Below are 18,084 nucleotides of genomic sequence, written 5' to 3'. Positions count from 1 at the left end.
AACTGACCAATAAATAAGGTCCATATTAGCAAACTAAATTGACAACAAATTTTCCCTTGCCAATATATCCATATATACTAAATCTATTATTTCAGTACTACTGTACTTTTAATAGTGTAACCAATAACTATTATTACTATAAAGGAAAAACATATATTTAGAGTAAATAGAATATATATTTCCAGATAATATACATACATGCAATTACAGTTTTAATGATATTTATTCATAATTTAACATTCCATAGTGTAGTACCATCCAATTCCAGATTTTTGCAACTCTAAAGTGGGGTGAGGTGGCTCGGCCTGCAAAAGAAAATTTTATTAACTTAAAGTTCCTGCAAATTGCCTTAATATTTCTAAAAAAAGAAACTATGTGAGAAAACTAAATAACAAGAAGTTAAAAATAACATTTCTTGTTTTCATTCAAAACTGATTAATATCAGGTGGATCAGAACAGGTTTTCATACATACAAAAAAATTATGTATAGCATTGTATTATAACCAGATTTCTATGAAGATAAAAATGTAATATCATAAAATAAAAACAAGTTTTTTTTCGGCATCTCAGGGCTTAAACAACTGGTTTTAATGTTATAATTGTAAATCTTATATCTGCGGAAATCTTTTAATAATACAATGTGAGAAATAACTATTATACATTTTAATTTTTTTTATATCTCATACCTGTTTTCCAACAAATTCATTGCACAAACATAGTATAGATGAGCTGATTCTCAGGTCCAAAGATACCCACACAATATTAGATGTGGCGGATAAACAACTTTCACAACAGCTATCAAAACTAAATTAGTTGTATTAAGAAGTTAAATATTATTGTGTTATCTATTTATTAATTTCATACCACAACACAACATCTATATCAAAGCTAGCTTTATACAGCATTTATTGAATAATATTTAATTACTCAAACTACATTATCAGATAATTGTAATACCTGGTTTGAAGATTAGAGTATGTAAACTCGTTGGTCCTTAAAAAATTAATTTAGTTTAAATATAAAAAGCAAGCAAATTAATTATCAATTATTCAATAATATATCTGCAAATTAAATTTTAAAAGTTACCTTATCCATGTTGTGTCTTGTGGAGTGAATATGGTATCTGGCATTACAACTTTGCCTGGTCAAATAAATGTGAATTATCTTTATTATATATAAAAAATATTATTATTGTAAAAATGATATTAAATGTACCTGGAGTATATGGTTCATTGGGACATGAGTCAGCATCAGTAGTACCAGTTTTAGTACCATTTTTGGTACCAGTTGTAGGACCAGTTGTAGGACCAGTTGTAGGTACAGTTGTAGGACCAGTTGTAGGACCAGTTGTAGGACCAGTTGTAGGACCAGTTGTTGGACCAGTTGTAGGACCAGTTGTAGGACCAGTTGTAGGACCAGTTGTAGAACCAGTTCCAGGACCAGTTCCAGGTCCAGTTCCAGTATCAGTTCCAGGCGCTGACCCTCCAGTTTCTGGATCTTCACCAGGACCTAAACCAATTTCACTTTCTGTAGTTGTTGTAGTTGTAGTAGTGGTTGTAGTTGTAGTAGTGGTTGTAGTTGTAGTAGTGGTTGTAGTTGTTGTAATCATCATTGATGAAGAAGTACTTAAAAATGACGCTGAAGAAGTGATTGGAACTTCACTACTTGAAGACTGCATAGGTCCTTCACTACTAGAAGAAGAAACAGCCCCTTTACTGCTTGATGATTCTGTGCTACATGAGGGTTCATTACCAAATCCTATAAACCATTGGAACATTATTAAGTATTTCATGCTTTATCTTTTATTTGAAATGATAATCTTTTTGAATGTTATACATCATCGAGAATAAAAATATTACTACCTTCACTTGATGGGTTCACAATTGACTTTACTACAATAGAAAAAGCTAACTTTTAACAAATTATCCAATAAAAAAAAACATGCAATTTGATTTGATTTCTTAGTCATTGAATTACAATAATTTATATACCTCTTTTGCATTTATTTCCAACAAACTCACATCCATTAATGTTTGTGTATGGAAACATTTCTGATGGAACAACTCTAAAAATACCTAATTTTTAGATATCTGTAAAAAAAATCATGCTTTTCAAAAATAAATATTATTGCCTGTAAAAGGTTGATTGAGTTTTTGATATCAATGTAATAGAACTTGATATTCTGGTGATGAAACATTTGAAATTCTTAAATAGATTCGAATTAAATGAATATGTAGAAATTAAAATATAAGTAAAAGATTTCTTTTTTAATGCTTATATTTTGACTTGCAACTGAAGCATAACACATCTGCTTGTTGTTCGGTTTGACCCATGCCCTAACACCACATCATTACTAAAGATATTATAAATTGTTCCTAATGTTGCTATAAAAATTTGAAACATAGTCAGAGTAGGGTGAACGCCTTGGAGGAAAACAGTATGTACTAATACCTATGTACAGTTAGGACTCTCAACAAAGGGTCATGCAATAAAAGGGTTGGTTGTCTGAAGAGCGCTTGACCATATAATTATGCACACCAATAAGAAAGATTTGGTTCATGGGTACACTAAAAATAAGATATCATGGTGTATCACATCCTCTATATGTAAACCAAGACTAATACTATTTTGAAATACCTCTATAAGAACTCCACTACACTCAGGATCCCACCTACAAGCTCTCATACATGCATCTTTTAAACTCATCCTAAATTTAAAGAAAACAAGGTTTCATTTGTTATTCAGGAAAAATTTTGATTTAAAGAAAAACATAAAACAAATAATGCAATATAAATTCAGTACCAATATGATATAATTATGAAATAGAAGTTGGTTTATGAAAATAGCCTAACAAGAAGATTGTCCTAGAACTACTTTTCATATGGAAATTTGTACTAAACAATAAACTTAAACTTAAAATTTGTTAGTTGATAAATAACTACTTATGAAACTCTAAAAAATAACACTTACCCTGCCCACTGTCCCATCTCTGGGCTGATAATATCACCATCCACAGAAGTATCCGTTAATCTGTCATACCTGATATATATGTTTAGATAAAAAGTTAAGAATTTAACCAAATCTTAGAACAGGAAGGATAGAAAGAATTAATGATAGATTACTAAGAATGTGTAAACAAATAATATGATATTGCTAGTAGTTACATTTCCTGAAAAGCAAAGCCCAATCAGCAAATCAGTTAATCTTAATATTAAATGTTTCTTCTAATAAATTTACCTTTTAGACACCACAGGCATGTCTGGAAATTCTGCCTTAATATGAAATATTACAAGAAAAACCATACAAATTGTGTTCAATATTCCATGAACCATTCTTCAAGTAATGATATTTTTTATCTGAATTGTTTAATCAGTGTCATACTAAAAGAAAATTTAAAGTTTGCTTGAAATCTTTGTCATAAAACCCCTCCCCTTATTTTTGAATTGATTGAAAACTTTAGAGAAAATTATATTGAATAACCCCTCAAGTTCATGGCCCTGCAGACATAGGTTCATAGGGTTACAGCAATTTATACGGTTTAGGCATAAGAAAATAATACCCCAATAATATTTTCAATTTAATTTTTGTCAAACAAATTAAAGCCACATGAAAAGTACCCCACAAAAAATAGGTCCTAACAACAAATTCTTTTATACATTTTATTACTCTGGCATTATTAGAAACTCCATGTCTTTTTTTAATGAAGTGTTCAAGTGTACACCAAGTCTTCTTTATTACTGGTTAGAATAAAACACTTGAATTGATTGACAATTCCATTAAAACTAATGGAAAACTTTTCTTGATTGGATTCTGAGGTAAAAATGTTAAATTAGATTATCATGAAATTGTTAATTAAAAAATATAAGCATATAAAATAAAAAATAAAGCTCACAATTACATAGTTATATAATTACATATATTTATTTTTTTAAAATTATCTTATTCTTTAATAATATAAAAAATTAAATCATTATAAAATATCTTCAATTTGAACCAAATAAAGGCTTCAAAAATGATAAATTTGCAATTAAAAATCAAAGAATATTTTCTTAACCCTTACAGATCGGGGGGGGGGGGGGGGTCATATTGACCCTCCCCTCTAGTTATTTCAATGTCATTTTTTTGTAGGTAAGAGTTGTGACTTCATGACTTTTTAAGTTTAGTAATTATATGTTGGCAAGAGTTGATCTTATAAGGATATCTGGTCGTGGCGTCCGGTCAAAGTCGGTTAGGTGGCACCAAATATAGAAAAAATTCTAAATAAATCTTAATTTCTACATTATGACTTTTGTGTATAAGGTAGAATCCTAAAATTTTTTTGGTTAATACTTAATATCAATGACCTTCTGAGAAAAGTGGTGTTATGACCGTTTGACCGCTCCCTGACCGACTTTATGACCGATTTTTGTCCGGCTTTTACTACAGACATATATCATTAATATCGTGGCTTCTATTACAGCTAGAGACCTATGAATTTTTTTGGTAAATCCTTGAGCAAGAATAAACAGATAAAAATATTAATTTGCGTTTTAACGCTATAACCGCCGAAAATGGCGGTTTCCGTTATTTGCCGTTTTTTGGCGATGATCAGAAAAATAAAAGTTTGTCCTAAAATTTGGTCATCCTAGCTGCAAAATTGGCTGCTCTACAGCTGTTTTAATATTTAGCGGCTGGCCGCTAAAAAGCGGCTGAGGAGCGGTCTGACCGCTATGACTAGAAAAAGTAATTTTCTCTAAAAATACACATGAACCACCAGAAAAAAATTTTATGTCTCTAAATGTAACAGGAGCCGAGATAGAGGGGGGAGTCAATATGACTATGAATATAAATTCTAGATTTATTGGCCCTGATGGGCTGTTGGACAGGGCCAACAAAATTTGTATCCTTTTCATGATTTTTCAGTATGGCTCAGATCTGGTTCTAATCCAGCGGATAGTACCCTGTTTCGACGCCATACTGGGAAATAATTCCCTTAAGAGAAAACTGAAAGATAAAATTTCCTTTAAACAAAACTAGTTGTTAAGAGAGTTCTATTTTTTACCATGACACCCCCCCCCCCCCCCCCCATCTTGTTTGTTTAAGGGGGTTCAATCAGTAGTTGTAGACCCTTGTCAAGATGGTTATTGCGGGTTATATCCATCCCCCTTTGTTTTTGCTAGGAGGATGGATTGATCCACCCTCAGCACGCCTCTAATCTCATTATTTGGTCATACATTACATCTCAATGTTTGAGAAAATATTGATTTTAAACATGTGTGTAGCAGTGTGGAACAAATTGCTTGATTTGAGTTAAGATGAAGATACTAATGCTGTTTGTTTTAGTTGTAGTAATTAATTGTGGAATTAATGTATTCTTATAAAAAAGTAACAGGATGTTTGTTTGCCGGTTTGTACCGAAGGATCTTGCTAACCGCTGAATCGTACAGGTTCTCCTTAACAGGGTAGCTTCTCATAGGTCCCAGAAGTTTATAACTATTTTAGGGAAGGATACCACCATCCTCCCCAGAGAAATCAAAAACAATTCAATATAAAAAAATGCCGCTCTGCGGACATTTTTGCAATTAGCTAAAAACATAGCTAAAACCATCTATCGGCGAAAAAAATATTTTTGGTAAATATTTTATTTTAAAATAGATTGCAAAGAAACAATTTTACGTGTCCCTAGAGGCCTCTAGGACGTAGCCGCTAGTTGATTTTTAAACAGGCACAATTTATTACATGAGATTGGCAGTGGGTCACATAAAAGGGTTAAGGTAAGACATGTTAAGTTTTTACAAGCATGATTTTTAGTCAAATTTTTATGTAAATATAAAAATTTAAGTAATTTCTGAAAGCTCTGATCATTTTCTATTCTACTACATATTTAAAAAATTTGCATGATTTAAATGACAAAAATGGTCAATTTAATATAAATACATATATATAAGCTTTTTTGTTTGTTAGATATTAGAAAAGCGTTTGATACCACGTACTATTAATAACATTAATAAAATGTACTAGGTTCTCATTTAATTACCGTCAATCAGAGGTTTTAGTATTTATAAATACAATAAACACAAGCCCTAGTAATTTATTCAAATTTTCTTTGTTTACAAATATCCCACTCATGAAATCACTAAAAATAACATTTTTTAATGAGCAATTTTTGGAAGGGGGGGAGGGATGTTACTCCCATTTCTCCTACAAAAAAAGCTTAAAAACTTCACAACCTAATCGGTTCAGCGGATACAAAGATCTTCAGATGGACAGACGTATAAATGCTATTAACTGTTTCTAATCAAATTAGTAGTCTTTTTGCTGAGTAAGCCCTAATCTTATAAATTAAAGCATGATTTATTGAGGAATATTGAATATTCATTAATTTTTCATATAAAATTGCCTTAATATCGTCGCTTTTGTTAATTGATAGGCATATATTTCCTTTTCTATTATTAAGGTGTGATCGTCCGTCTGTCCGTCTCAGTTAGTCTTTTTAAAAGTTTTATTATGCATGTTAAATTAACCTTTCGATTTCAAACTTTTTATGATGAATCCTATGGCAATAAGGAACAATTTATAAAGAGAAGCAAGGCCATAATCGATAATAAAAGTCTGTACGTCCATTCTGATTATTTGATTTTTGTATTATTTAATCATCCTTTTCATCTGATTTTATGAACAATTATTCTTAGGACAACGCAATACATTATTTTAAGCGAAGCATCTCTATAATAAAGTCCAAAAATGTAAAGAAGTCCGTAAACAGAATCCTGTATTTACATTTTTTACTAAGTTTATAAACAGTTTTGTTTATACTTTTAATTAATATTCTGCTTATCAAGTGTTGTCATTCTACAGTACTTGTTGGTCCTACCAATTGATTTCAGAGCTTTGCTTTTAAGTGAGGTGTCATCATTGTTTTAATAGTTTTCTCGTATTCATTCATTCATTCGAATCTGGTGGATAGGAACCGGTTCTAATCCATACGAAAAAACTATGTCTAGCATCGTATTATATCCAGCTTTCTACAAATATAGAAATGTACAATCATAAGATTAAAACCAGTTTTATTAACCGGTGCCTTCGGCACCTCGGGGCTAAAAAAAACTAGTTTTAATCTCATAATTGTACTTTCTATATCCGCGGAAAGCTGTTTATAATACGATGCGAGAAATAACTATTCTTTATTTTGTTGCCTTTTAGTTCAAAAACAATAGCTCATTAGTTTACCCATAATACATAAAAACTTTTTAGTAGCGAAGCTACTCTATAATTCACTTTGTCTGTCCGTCCGTAACGATATTGGGAACCGTTATTTTCTCTGTTCCTATTCAAGACAGTCAGCTGAAATTGTTGATAAAGATTCCTATGACATATGCCCATTGATTTGCCCATCTGTCTGTATTTGGGGTATTAGATAGATTTCTAGATTTTAAAGTTTTCATGATTTTCTCAACTCCGTTCTATGATAAAGGTCTGACATTTTCAGGGTTTAATTAATTTTCTCATATTCATTCGAATCCGGTGGATAGGAACCGGTTCTCATCCATACGAAAAAACTATGTCTAGCATCGTATTATATCCAGTTTTCTACAAATATAGAAATGTACGATCATAAGATTAAAACTAGTTATTTTAGCCCGTGCCTTCGGCATTTCGGGGCTAAAAAAACTAGTTTTAATCTTATAATTGTACATTCTATATCCGCGGAAAGCCGTTTATAATACGATGAAAGAAATAACTATTACATTCTTCATACTTTCACCAAGTTTTATTAAGATTTGTCTATTAATTTTAGTGCTAGATCGATTACTAGATTTTCAAATTTTTGTGATTTTAAAGGTTACGCGATTTTCCTATTTTATCAAGTCTAATGTTTTTTAAATACTGCTCTGTAGTATATTATTTTTTTCCGAGATACATTCATAATTTTGAGCTTCGCTACTTATGTATGTTGTCATCCATTTTCAATAATGAGCCTTCTCTATTATTAGGATATGTTTGTCAATTTTGAACGTCTAAACTAGACTCTGTATAAATTCAGTAAGTGATACAGTAAAACTTCAACTCAAAGATTTTAAAAAAAGGACTCATACAGTAACCAAGATAACAGAAAATTTGTACTATTCGCAATGAAATGTTCTATTATATATGAGAAACCTATAAGAAGCTCCACTGTAAAGGAGAACCATATCGATTCTGTGGTTAGTGATATCTTTTGCTACAGACAAAAAAACTTACTACTTTGCATTATATGCTTTTTGAGATAACAAGCTATTAATCTTTAGCATTTTAGATTACTTACAAATATTTTTTTTTTATTTATTGTCTGACCATTAATAAATAATTAATCATAAAACATATTTTATAAACAACTTTTTGATAGCATTTATGATTAACAGTCTATACCTTTTATAATTTCTTTTTCTTGTATTCTTGATATAGCTTAAATAATTTATTTGTATGGAAGTATATTTTGTCTATTTTTTAAGATTCACGTTTTTATATTTTATTCAATGTCTAAAATTGACCGCCAAATTTTTTTAATTAAATAAAATTTAAAAAAAAATCTTTTATTGGTGGGGATTTTTTGCGAAGAAGGTAAATTTTTTGGTAGGGGAGTTGATCACTCCCAAAATGGTTATAAACTTTTCTAGTGGCTTTGATAAGCTACACTGTAACCATATTGCTATTCCTCAGTATAGGCACACTCACAGACACACCGATACACAGAAATTCTTTGCTTTATTACTAGCGGCTACGCCCCTAGAGGCTTCTAGGGGGCACTTGTGGAGGGGAGAGTCTAATTTGATAACCAAATTTATTATTTTAGATTTTAAAAGAAAGTTTTTAAAAAAATATTTTTTGGGGGAATGCCTCCCCCCCCCCCTCTTATTTATTTTAGTTAAAAATATTTTTTTAAATGGGGGATGGGGGGTTATTTTTTTTCTAGGGCGATTTCTCTTTGGAGGATTGTGGTACCCTCCCCCGAAATATGTTATAAACATTCCCAGGACCTATGAGAAGCTACCCTATAAAGGAGAATATGATTGGTTCAGCGGTACAGACAAACAGACAGACACACAGACAAACAGACAGACATCCTGTTACTTTATTGAAAGGATATGGATACTTTGATAAACTTTTCATAAGAAGTTTAAATAGTCAACAAAAGATGGTAAAAAAAGATACTGATAAAAGTGTTTAAGAAAACAAAATCATAAAATAAAATGATTTTATTAAATGTTGAACATGTAAAAACTATTAAAATATATAAGAATAATACACAATATAGATAACAGTATAAATACTTTTTATGAAAATAATAATAGTATTAGAATAGATTTTGGTGATCAACTTTTTTTTCTTCGTTGCTTTCATTTTTGCCTTAATAATTAATATATATCAAATTTTAGTAGCATTTTTAAAGGACCCAAAATATTGTAATTTTATAAGTGAGGGATGGGACATTATGATGTTTTTATAATAATGTTTTCTTATTCGTTTGCCTAACAACTTTGGGGACTTTTATTATACTTTGATTGGTTGATTCAAAACTTTTCAACCGCCATTTGTAATCTACAAAAGATATAATTTTGTGTTTCATACTTGGGGATGTACATTAATTAATCGGCCATTGTCTCATCCTTTTAGAAGACCTAAATTGTATGTGCAAAGCAAAACATACTAACCTAAAAACTGCTAAGATTATACAGGGATTGAAAACTTAATTAGTATGAGACAACATATTGCTCACCTAAAAATTGCAGCAGAGTCATAGTTGTGGGTAAATTAAATACACATCCAAGTGTATACTCCAGTTGAAGTTACAGAATCATCGAAATTTTCTGATGTCGGACAGGGCATCATCTAAAACATTGGAAACTAAATGATGATATGAGTAATCTTGTCTAGGCAGCCTTGCATAAGCATCGTATCAGCCTTGCATAAGCCTCATGTTAGCCCTGTTGATATCGTCATATAATAACTTTGATATTCAGGAGGATATCTTAACCTTTTCTTAAACAGACAATATTTTTTTTTTTGCGCACAAGCAGGTTTAAATTTGCAGCCAAGGTGCGGCTTCCAAACCAACAAAGTTACGAAACAATCTGCTAATAAGATGACTCTAACCTCCATTTCTTTAAATAAGTAAAACATTTTTTTTTTTTAAATATTTTTAGAGGATCTAATAGTTTTAAATCATGAGTATATTCCCTTTGTTTAGATTAAAACTAGAAAAACCTATAGGGACTTTTTATGTTAAAGGCAAAACCTTTGGTTAATACAAAAAATAAAATGTATGAATGACTCCATAACATTTTATTACACTAAACTTCTGCATTCAAGACTGAGCTAGTGAAATATAACTTACTTCACTAGTTCCAACATATTCATAACATATACATTTCAATGTATCAAAACCATCCCAGGTAACCCACATGGTATTTCCTCCACAATCACGGCAGCAGAGGTCAGTTCTAACAATATAGATCAGTTTTATCTTGGAAATGAATATTGTTATATTTATTTAAATAAATCTTTATCATCTAATTATAAGACACAATGATTAATATATTATTTTTAAATTTAGCTTTAATTAGTTATTAAATAAAATGTAAATGACTTGACTTACGCTTTGTTTAAACTGGGGTAATTTTTGTCTCCACTTCTGAAAATTATATCATTGTTGTTTAATTTATATTCTAGAGATTTATGAATTTAAATGAGTTATTTAAGCAAACAAAATTTAGCATAAATGGATATTTAAATCCCAAGGTATTAAATGATCGAGCGTTAGCTCATCATTTAATACCGAGGGATTTAAATATCCATTTATGCTAAATTTTGTTTGCTTAAATAACATTCTATTGCAACAAAAAGGTGATGTTAGCAAATAATTTCTTGAATAAAATCATAAAACGTTTTTTCATTTAATTTTCATTTTTTTCACTGTTGTGTTTTTATTTGACATTAAAAATAAAAATCATAAAAAATCTTCCAAATCAAAGAGAAAAAATCTTTGAATTATTGGTCAATTTAAGTTCAAAGATTTTTTTATTGTAAAAAGTTAATTTTTTAAAAATATTTTAGAAAAAAAATCTTCTAACAAAAAAAAATTATCATAATCCAAGATGGCGTCAATACATGTAAAATAATATTTTCAAAACAAAAAATTTAAACTTGAATATCTTTTTTCACAGATTGAATTTCAAAAATCGGTCTGACAGTTTTTCCAAAGTCAGTATGATCTATAGAATGAAAAAGGTTTGAAACTGATAGAACATTTCTTTATACTAAAACATATTTTTTCTCCCATTTTTTCCCACACTTCCAAAAAATGAAATTCAATGAAAATTAAATGGTTCTCACGTTAAAAAAATTTTCTCACGGGTCCAAAAAATGAATTTAAATGAAAATCATATGTACCATTTAAATCAAATTAAATGGTTCCCACACTCGAAAAATTTTCCCACGCTTGACATTCTTGAAAAATGCCAAATAAATGGATATTTTAACAAACCCAATATCGCGTTTTTTGCAATGGAATGAGTTATTTAAGCAAACAAAATTTAGCATAAATGGATATTTAAATCCCAAGGTATTAAATGATCGAGCGCTTAATAAAACAAAACGTTGTTGCAACTTTTACATCTTAATTATAACAAATATCATTTATATAAATGTTAATCTAATCTTACAATTTGTGATACATACTTGCTAAATTCAGTTCCAGGTACAAATTTTGTATGTTCCATTACAGCTCCTGCATCTAAAGAATAAACATGTTTACCTCACCAAACAATTCAAAGTTAATCAAGCAATTTCATGCAAATCTTTAAATTAGATTTGAAAGATACTTTCTTAACAGATTAGAAAAAAATATTGTTCAGAGATTCAGAGATAATAATAAATCATAGGAACTTAAATCTAATCCAAATCTAAAAAGAGGTTTAATTGTTATTTCTCGCATTGTATTATAAACAGCTTTTTGCAGATATAAAATGTACAATTATAACATTAAAATCAGTTTTTTAGCCTCGAGATGCTGAAGGCCTGGGCTAAAAAACTGGTCTTAATCTCATGATTGTACATTGTTATATTCATAGAAAACTGGATATAATACAATACAAGACATAGTTTTTTTCGAATGGATGATAACCAGTTTTGATCCACCGGATATTAATTGGCTTCAAATGAGTATGAGGAAAGTTATTCTTAATCTTATATATAGAGTTATTTGGTCAGGTTTTGATACACATATTAAATGAAAATTAATTGATAAATAATACTGGAATGTAACTGAATTAACTAAAATTACCTGGTCCATAATAAGGACACATTTCTGGACCAGTGGTACTAGATCCATAGGGTCCTGACCCACTTGGTTCCCCTCCAGAACCAGATCCTGTCCCAGAGCCTGATCCATAAGGTCCAGACCCACTTGGTTCTCCTCCTTTTCCAGAACCAGATCCTGTCCCAGATCCTGATCCATAAGGTCCGGTCCCAGAGCCAGATCCATAAGGTCCAGAACCACTAGGTTCATTTCCAGAACCAGATCCTGTTCCAGAGCCTGATCCAGATCCTGAGCCAATAATTTAATAACAATTGAGACATTGCTTGACTTTTCAGGTAAGAAATACATTTTCTAAAAATCAATTATTTTACCCTTGTCAGATTAAAATAATAGTTTTCCTACTCAAAACTTAAACATGATTTCAGGGTGATAAGAGCTAAGTCTGTTATCCTACCTATTCAGTGTGACTGGTTCTGCAAAAAATGCCAATTTGAATACAAGCTGGACATTGAGGTCTTTACCCACTATTATTAGCAGTGGGGTTTAAATATTTAATTTTCCAAAGACAATAAAGCTATTTAAAAAGTCAGTGTCTTTATTGTTATTAAATTAACCCATGCACATCCAAGTGTATACTCCAGTTGCAAATACATCATCATTGAAATTGGCTGTTGTTGGACAGGAACTCTAAATCATAGAATTTTTAGTAGATAAAAGGTTTATTATGTTTTATGTATAAACATTTATGTAGTTCCATGTTAGATATTTAAGATATAAGATGGCCCATGAAAGGATATTCAGATATTTTTAGAAGTTAGAAAAATCACTGGAGTAATAAAAAAAATTAGGGTCCAGTATTCATTAGTCATATTTGTTTCTTGTACATGTTATATTTAATAATAATAAAATATCTAAATATATTCTATTATTAAACATGTCTTTTATACCAATAAATTTTTAAGTATAACACTGCTCTAGAAAAAAAATATATTTAAAACAGAAAATACATATAACTTACTTCACTAGTCCCAACATATTCATAACATATACATTTCAATGTATCAAAACCATCCCAGGTAACCCACATGGTATTTCCTCCACAATCACTGCAGCAGGAGGCAGTTCTAATAATATTTCAGATATTAGAGACAGAGCAGAATTCTTTTGGATAAAATAGTTATTTCTCACATTGTATTACAAACAGCTTTCCGTGGATATAAAATGTATAATTATAAGATTAAAACCAGTTTTTTTAGCCCTAAGATGCTGAAGGCATGGGCTAACAATCTTATTGTTGTACATTTTTATAATTGTAGAAAACTGGATATAATATGATGCTAGCCATATTTTTTTGTATGTTCTAATCCACCGGTTATTGATAGGTTTCAAATGAATACGAGAAATTTACATAAATTCTTAATCAATCTTTTTCATTTAAGGAGTTTTACATCACAATGACTTAACTTACGCTGTTTTTAAAGTGTTGTAATTGAAATCTCCAGTTCTGAAAATTATGTTGTAATTATTATGTTAATAATCTAGAGATTTGGACCAATCATTTTGTATTATTTTATACTGAAACAAGACAATAAGCTATTTTAATTATTGAAAAATTCATATTTCATTTTATATTATTCATTTTTACAAATCATAAGATACATACTTTTTAAATTCAGTTCCAGGTACAAATCTGGTATGTTCCATTACAGCTCCTGCATCTAAAGAATAACAATGATTTCCTCACTAGAGTAGATGAAAATGGCAGTAACTTTTTTTTGCTTACATAAAAACACCATTTCAAAATAAAAACTGTCACAAAAAATCAGTTTATTTGCTTAATTAAACTGAATTACCTGGTCCGAAATAAGGACACATTTCTTGACCAGAACCAGATCCAGAACCTTTTGTAGTGTAAAAACATTATCATTAACCCTTACAGATCGGGGGGGGGGGGGTCATATTGACCCCTCCCCTCTCTAGTTTTTTCAATGTCATTTTTTGTAGGTAAGATAGAGAGTTGTGACTTCATGACTTTTTAAGTTTAGTAATTATACGTCGGCAAGAGTTGATCTTATAAGGATATCTGGTCTGTGTCGGTCATGGCGTCCGGTCAAAGTCGGTTAGGTGGCACCAAATTTAGAAAAAAATCTAAATAAATCTTAATTTCTTCATTATGACTTTTGTGTATAAGATAAAGACCTAAAACTTTTTTTGGTGAATACTGGGATAACAATGAACATCTGAGAATAGTGGTGTTATGACCCTTTGACCGTTTGACCGCTTTCTGACCGATTTTCTGACCGATTTTATGTCCTGCTTTTAGTATGAACATATATCATGTATATTGTGGCTTCTATTACAGCTAGAGACCTAAAAAGTTTTGTGGTACATCCTTAAGCAATAATAAACTTCCGTGAGTAGTAGGGTCATGACCGTTTGACCACTCCTTGGCCGATTTTTGACCGATTTTCTATTTCCTACCTGTAATTTTGCCGTTTGTAAGCTGCCAGCCGCCGAATTTCAAAACAGCTATAGACCAACCAAATTTTTTATGTAGTCGTTTATTGTGATCAGAAAACGATAAAAATATTAATTGGCGCCGCCAACCGCCGTTTTACCGCCGAAAATGGCGATTTTCGTTATTTGCCGTTTTTCGGCGATTGTCAGAAAAATTAATTTTTTTGTTATAAAAAATAAAAGTTCCACCTAAAATTTGGTGATCCTAGCTTTAAAATTGACCGCTCTACAGCTGTTTTAATATTTAGCGGTCTGACCGCTATGACTAGAAAAAGTAATTCTCTCTAAATATGCACATGAACCACCAGAAATTTTTTTTATGTCTATAACTGTAACAGGAGCCGGGATAGAGGGGGGGGGGGTCAAATAAGCCCTCCCCCCCAATCTACTAAGGTGGGAATTGGGGCCCGATCCAGGGGCGTCCAAGCTTTTTTTTGGGGGGGGGGTAAAAAATTTTAGGGGGGGGGGTAATTCGTGTTTGGGGGGGGTAAAATGGCGCGCGAAGCGCGCCGAAATTTTTTTTTACCCCCCCCAAAATTTTTACCCCGGGGGTAAAATTTGATTGGGGGGGGTAATTACCCCCCCTAAAGTCTGTTGGGGGGGGGTAAATACTCCCCCCAAATCTGTTGGGGGGGGTAATTACCCCTCCCAAACTAATTTACCCCGGGGGTAAAATTTTTGGGGGGGGTAATTTAATTATGTAAAAAAAGCACCTACCTAATCTATTAAGATAATAAGTACTATCCTATAACATAAAGTAGTAAGTAAGGTTTATTTGACTATAGCTTCAGATTTCATTACTTTTAATACTGAGTTCTCCTTTTTAGGAAAGCTTCACATAGATCCCATGATGGTTCCACTCTATTATAGGTCAATCCTTTGAGTGGTTTTAGGCTATTTTTCTCCTCCCTTTTTACCCTTTAGAAAACACGAGTTCTTAGATGCTAAGGGCGCCACTACTATTCAAATATATAGTAGTATCTCATTCTTTAGAACATAAAAATACAATAATTAACTCACTAACCAATGAACCAATATGATTTTACTTTAAAGTGAAGCGTCTTATAGGTCCTGGTAAGTTTTATAACTAGTTTTGAGACAGTCTGACATCCTCCCAAAAGAAATCGCCTATAGAAATTCTTTTTCATTATTTAATGAAATATTTAATTTAGTTAGGTATCTATTTTATGGAATCTTCAGTGCTTAACAATTACATCATAGATCCCCGGGATGGTTTTAGCCCTTATAAAGGCCCAAGCAAATAAAACATGATCAAACTATTAAATTTTTTGTTATCATGGTTAAGAACTGTTTTAACTGGTTGGACTATATTGGGGTATAGTCCCTTTTGTGGCAACGCTCTTTAAGGGGCGTTTCTTCGTTTTTTTCACAAAAGCTTCTCTCCTATTTCTAGCCCCTGCGGGGGGCCAATTGCTTAACCATGTGGGGCAATCACCTAAACCAATATAACCTATCCTAAAATAAACTATGAGTAAAATTTTTTTTTAAAGAACATTCAATTTGGGGGGGGTAAATACCCCCCCCCAAAAATTTTTTTTTAAAGAACATTTATTTTGGGGGGGGGTAATTACCCCCCCCCCAAAATCGTTTGGGGGGGTAAATACCCCCCCCAAAATCGTTGGTGGTGCCTACGGCACCCCTAAGGTAGGGGTAATTTTTTTTTGGGGGGGGTATTGTTCACAAAATTTTGGGGGTGCCTACGGCACCCCCAAAATCGTTTGGGGGTGCCAAATGGCCCATTACCCCCCCCCTTGGACGCCTATGGCCCGATCTGTAAGGGTTAAATGTTCAGTCAAAACTTGCATACAAATTATGCTATAGTTTGAAGCTTCTGGCTATAACCTTTAGACTCCTAGCTAAGGGAATATGTTTGAAAGTGAGCGTTTTTCTACACACAAGCACCAGATTTTACTTGAACAAGAATGAAACTTCACTTTGCAGATAGAAATATGACTTGTTTAATCGTAGCAAAGCAACTCTACAAATAAGTCAATATTGAGGGTTTGAAAGTAAGGCTAGAGCCTTGACATGGTCTGTTTTCATAACCTAAACCTGATAGTCCTATGCCTAATTAGAAGACCTCACCACCTTCCAAAATTAATTTCTAAATTAGTTAAATATTTATAACTTACCTGGTCCAGGTCCAGGTGCTTCAGTATAAACTGTAAAAAAGTAGGTTTATAAAAATATATTCTTAAAATATTTTATTGCAAATTTAATTGACTTTACCTGTTCTACATGTATCTCCTACAAACTCACAAGTGTTTATATTTGTATATGCAAACACTTCTGAAGGTACCATTCTAAATAAATTATAATTTTGAATTAACTTAAAAATTTGTGTATTAGATATTGAATTTTTTTCAGATTTTCAAAAATAATTTTAAAATGTATAAGACCTGTAAAATATTGTTCCAGTTTCAGAAAATACTGTTCCATCTGTATCAAGACTACTTGCTGTACAACATTTACCATCCTATTAATTTTAAGTAATTGACATAAATATCAATAAGAAGTTAAACAAATTAAAGTTATATTTGTTTAAAATAAAACCTTTAATAGAAAACCAATGCAGTCTTTTTCTTTTCTACTACAAATTTCCATACAAGCATCTTTCAATGTCCTGAACAAGATAAGTTTTTTTTTAATACAATTTTTAAACAAAGCACTTATAATGAATATTTTTAGGTTGACCAGATGTTATATATATTAGATTCAAAGAAGTATGATAAAAACTGTTACCCTGTGTAAGAGCTAGTACTATGACAGTAAACTGTGCCTTCTACAGCTGTATCCAAAAATCGGTCATACCTAAAGGCAAAGTAAAGTTTAACTACAAAGACATAACACATCCAAGTATATAGTTATTTCTAATAACACCAATATTAATACTATCTATATGTCATTGATTTACCTCCTAGCCACATTAACCATTTCAGGAAAATTGCTTGCTGGAACCATATTAGTTGCTTCATGAGTTGCATATGTCTTAGAAAATAAAATTACTGCCAATAGAAAATACATGGCATTGGCTAATGTTAAACTTCAGACTGAGCAAAAGAAACTACTCTTGAACATACTAGTATTTATCATTAGAATAGACTGATTATCATAAATAATAAATTTATTAGTACAAGTACAAATCTACCATTCTTTATTTCTACATGTATATACTACCTAATTTGCCCTTTAGGCAATTAGTAACACACCACTCTTAAGCTTTCATGTCAAATATTTTTTTTTATATTTAAAAACATCTAAATCTCTTT

At 31.1% G+C, this 18,084-nt stretch overlaps 2 protein-coding genes across 4 annotated transcripts in view; both read right to left on the bottom strand.

Annotated features, from left to right (window-relative positions):
* Positions 1-18,084, bottom strand: part of LOC145328072 (uncharacterized) — a 296,033-nt gene that overhangs the window by 266,549 nt on the left and 11,400 nt on the right. The window lies entirely within an intron of this gene.
* On the bottom strand, positions 9,201-17,881 carry LOC145327695 (uncharacterized). Its single transcript, XM_080171250.1, has 17 exons — positions 17,730-17,881; positions 17,558-17,626; positions 17,369-17,438; positions 17,215-17,291; positions 17,045-17,118; positions 16,948-16,977; positions 14,131-14,178; positions 13,941-13,995; positions 13,746-13,781; positions 13,296-13,401; positions 12,892-12,964; positions 12,302-12,565; positions 11,698-11,752; positions 10,616-10,651; positions 10,355-10,460; positions 9,737-9,849; positions 9,201-9,366 (listed from the first exon to the last, which is right to left on the bottom strand). Exons 1-16 carry the CDS (start codon positions 17,837-17,839, stop codon positions 9,772-9,774), a joined length of 1,287 nt encoding a protein of 428 aa, XP_080027376.1. The 5' UTR covers positions 17,840-17,881; the 3' UTR covers positions 9,201-9,366; positions 9,737-9,771.

This window comes from Acartia tonsa, chromosome 9 (genome assembly GCF_053477335.1).
Source record: "Acartia tonsa isolate MP-2025a chromosome 9, ASM5347733v1, whole genome shotgun sequence".
In the NCBI taxonomy this organism is placed as follows: Eukaryota; Metazoa; Arthropoda; class Copepoda; order Calanoida; family Acartiidae; genus Acartia; species Acartia tonsa.
The sequence above is the reverse complement of the archived record's forward strand: the minus strand, read 5'-3'. Positions and strand labels throughout refer to the sequence as shown.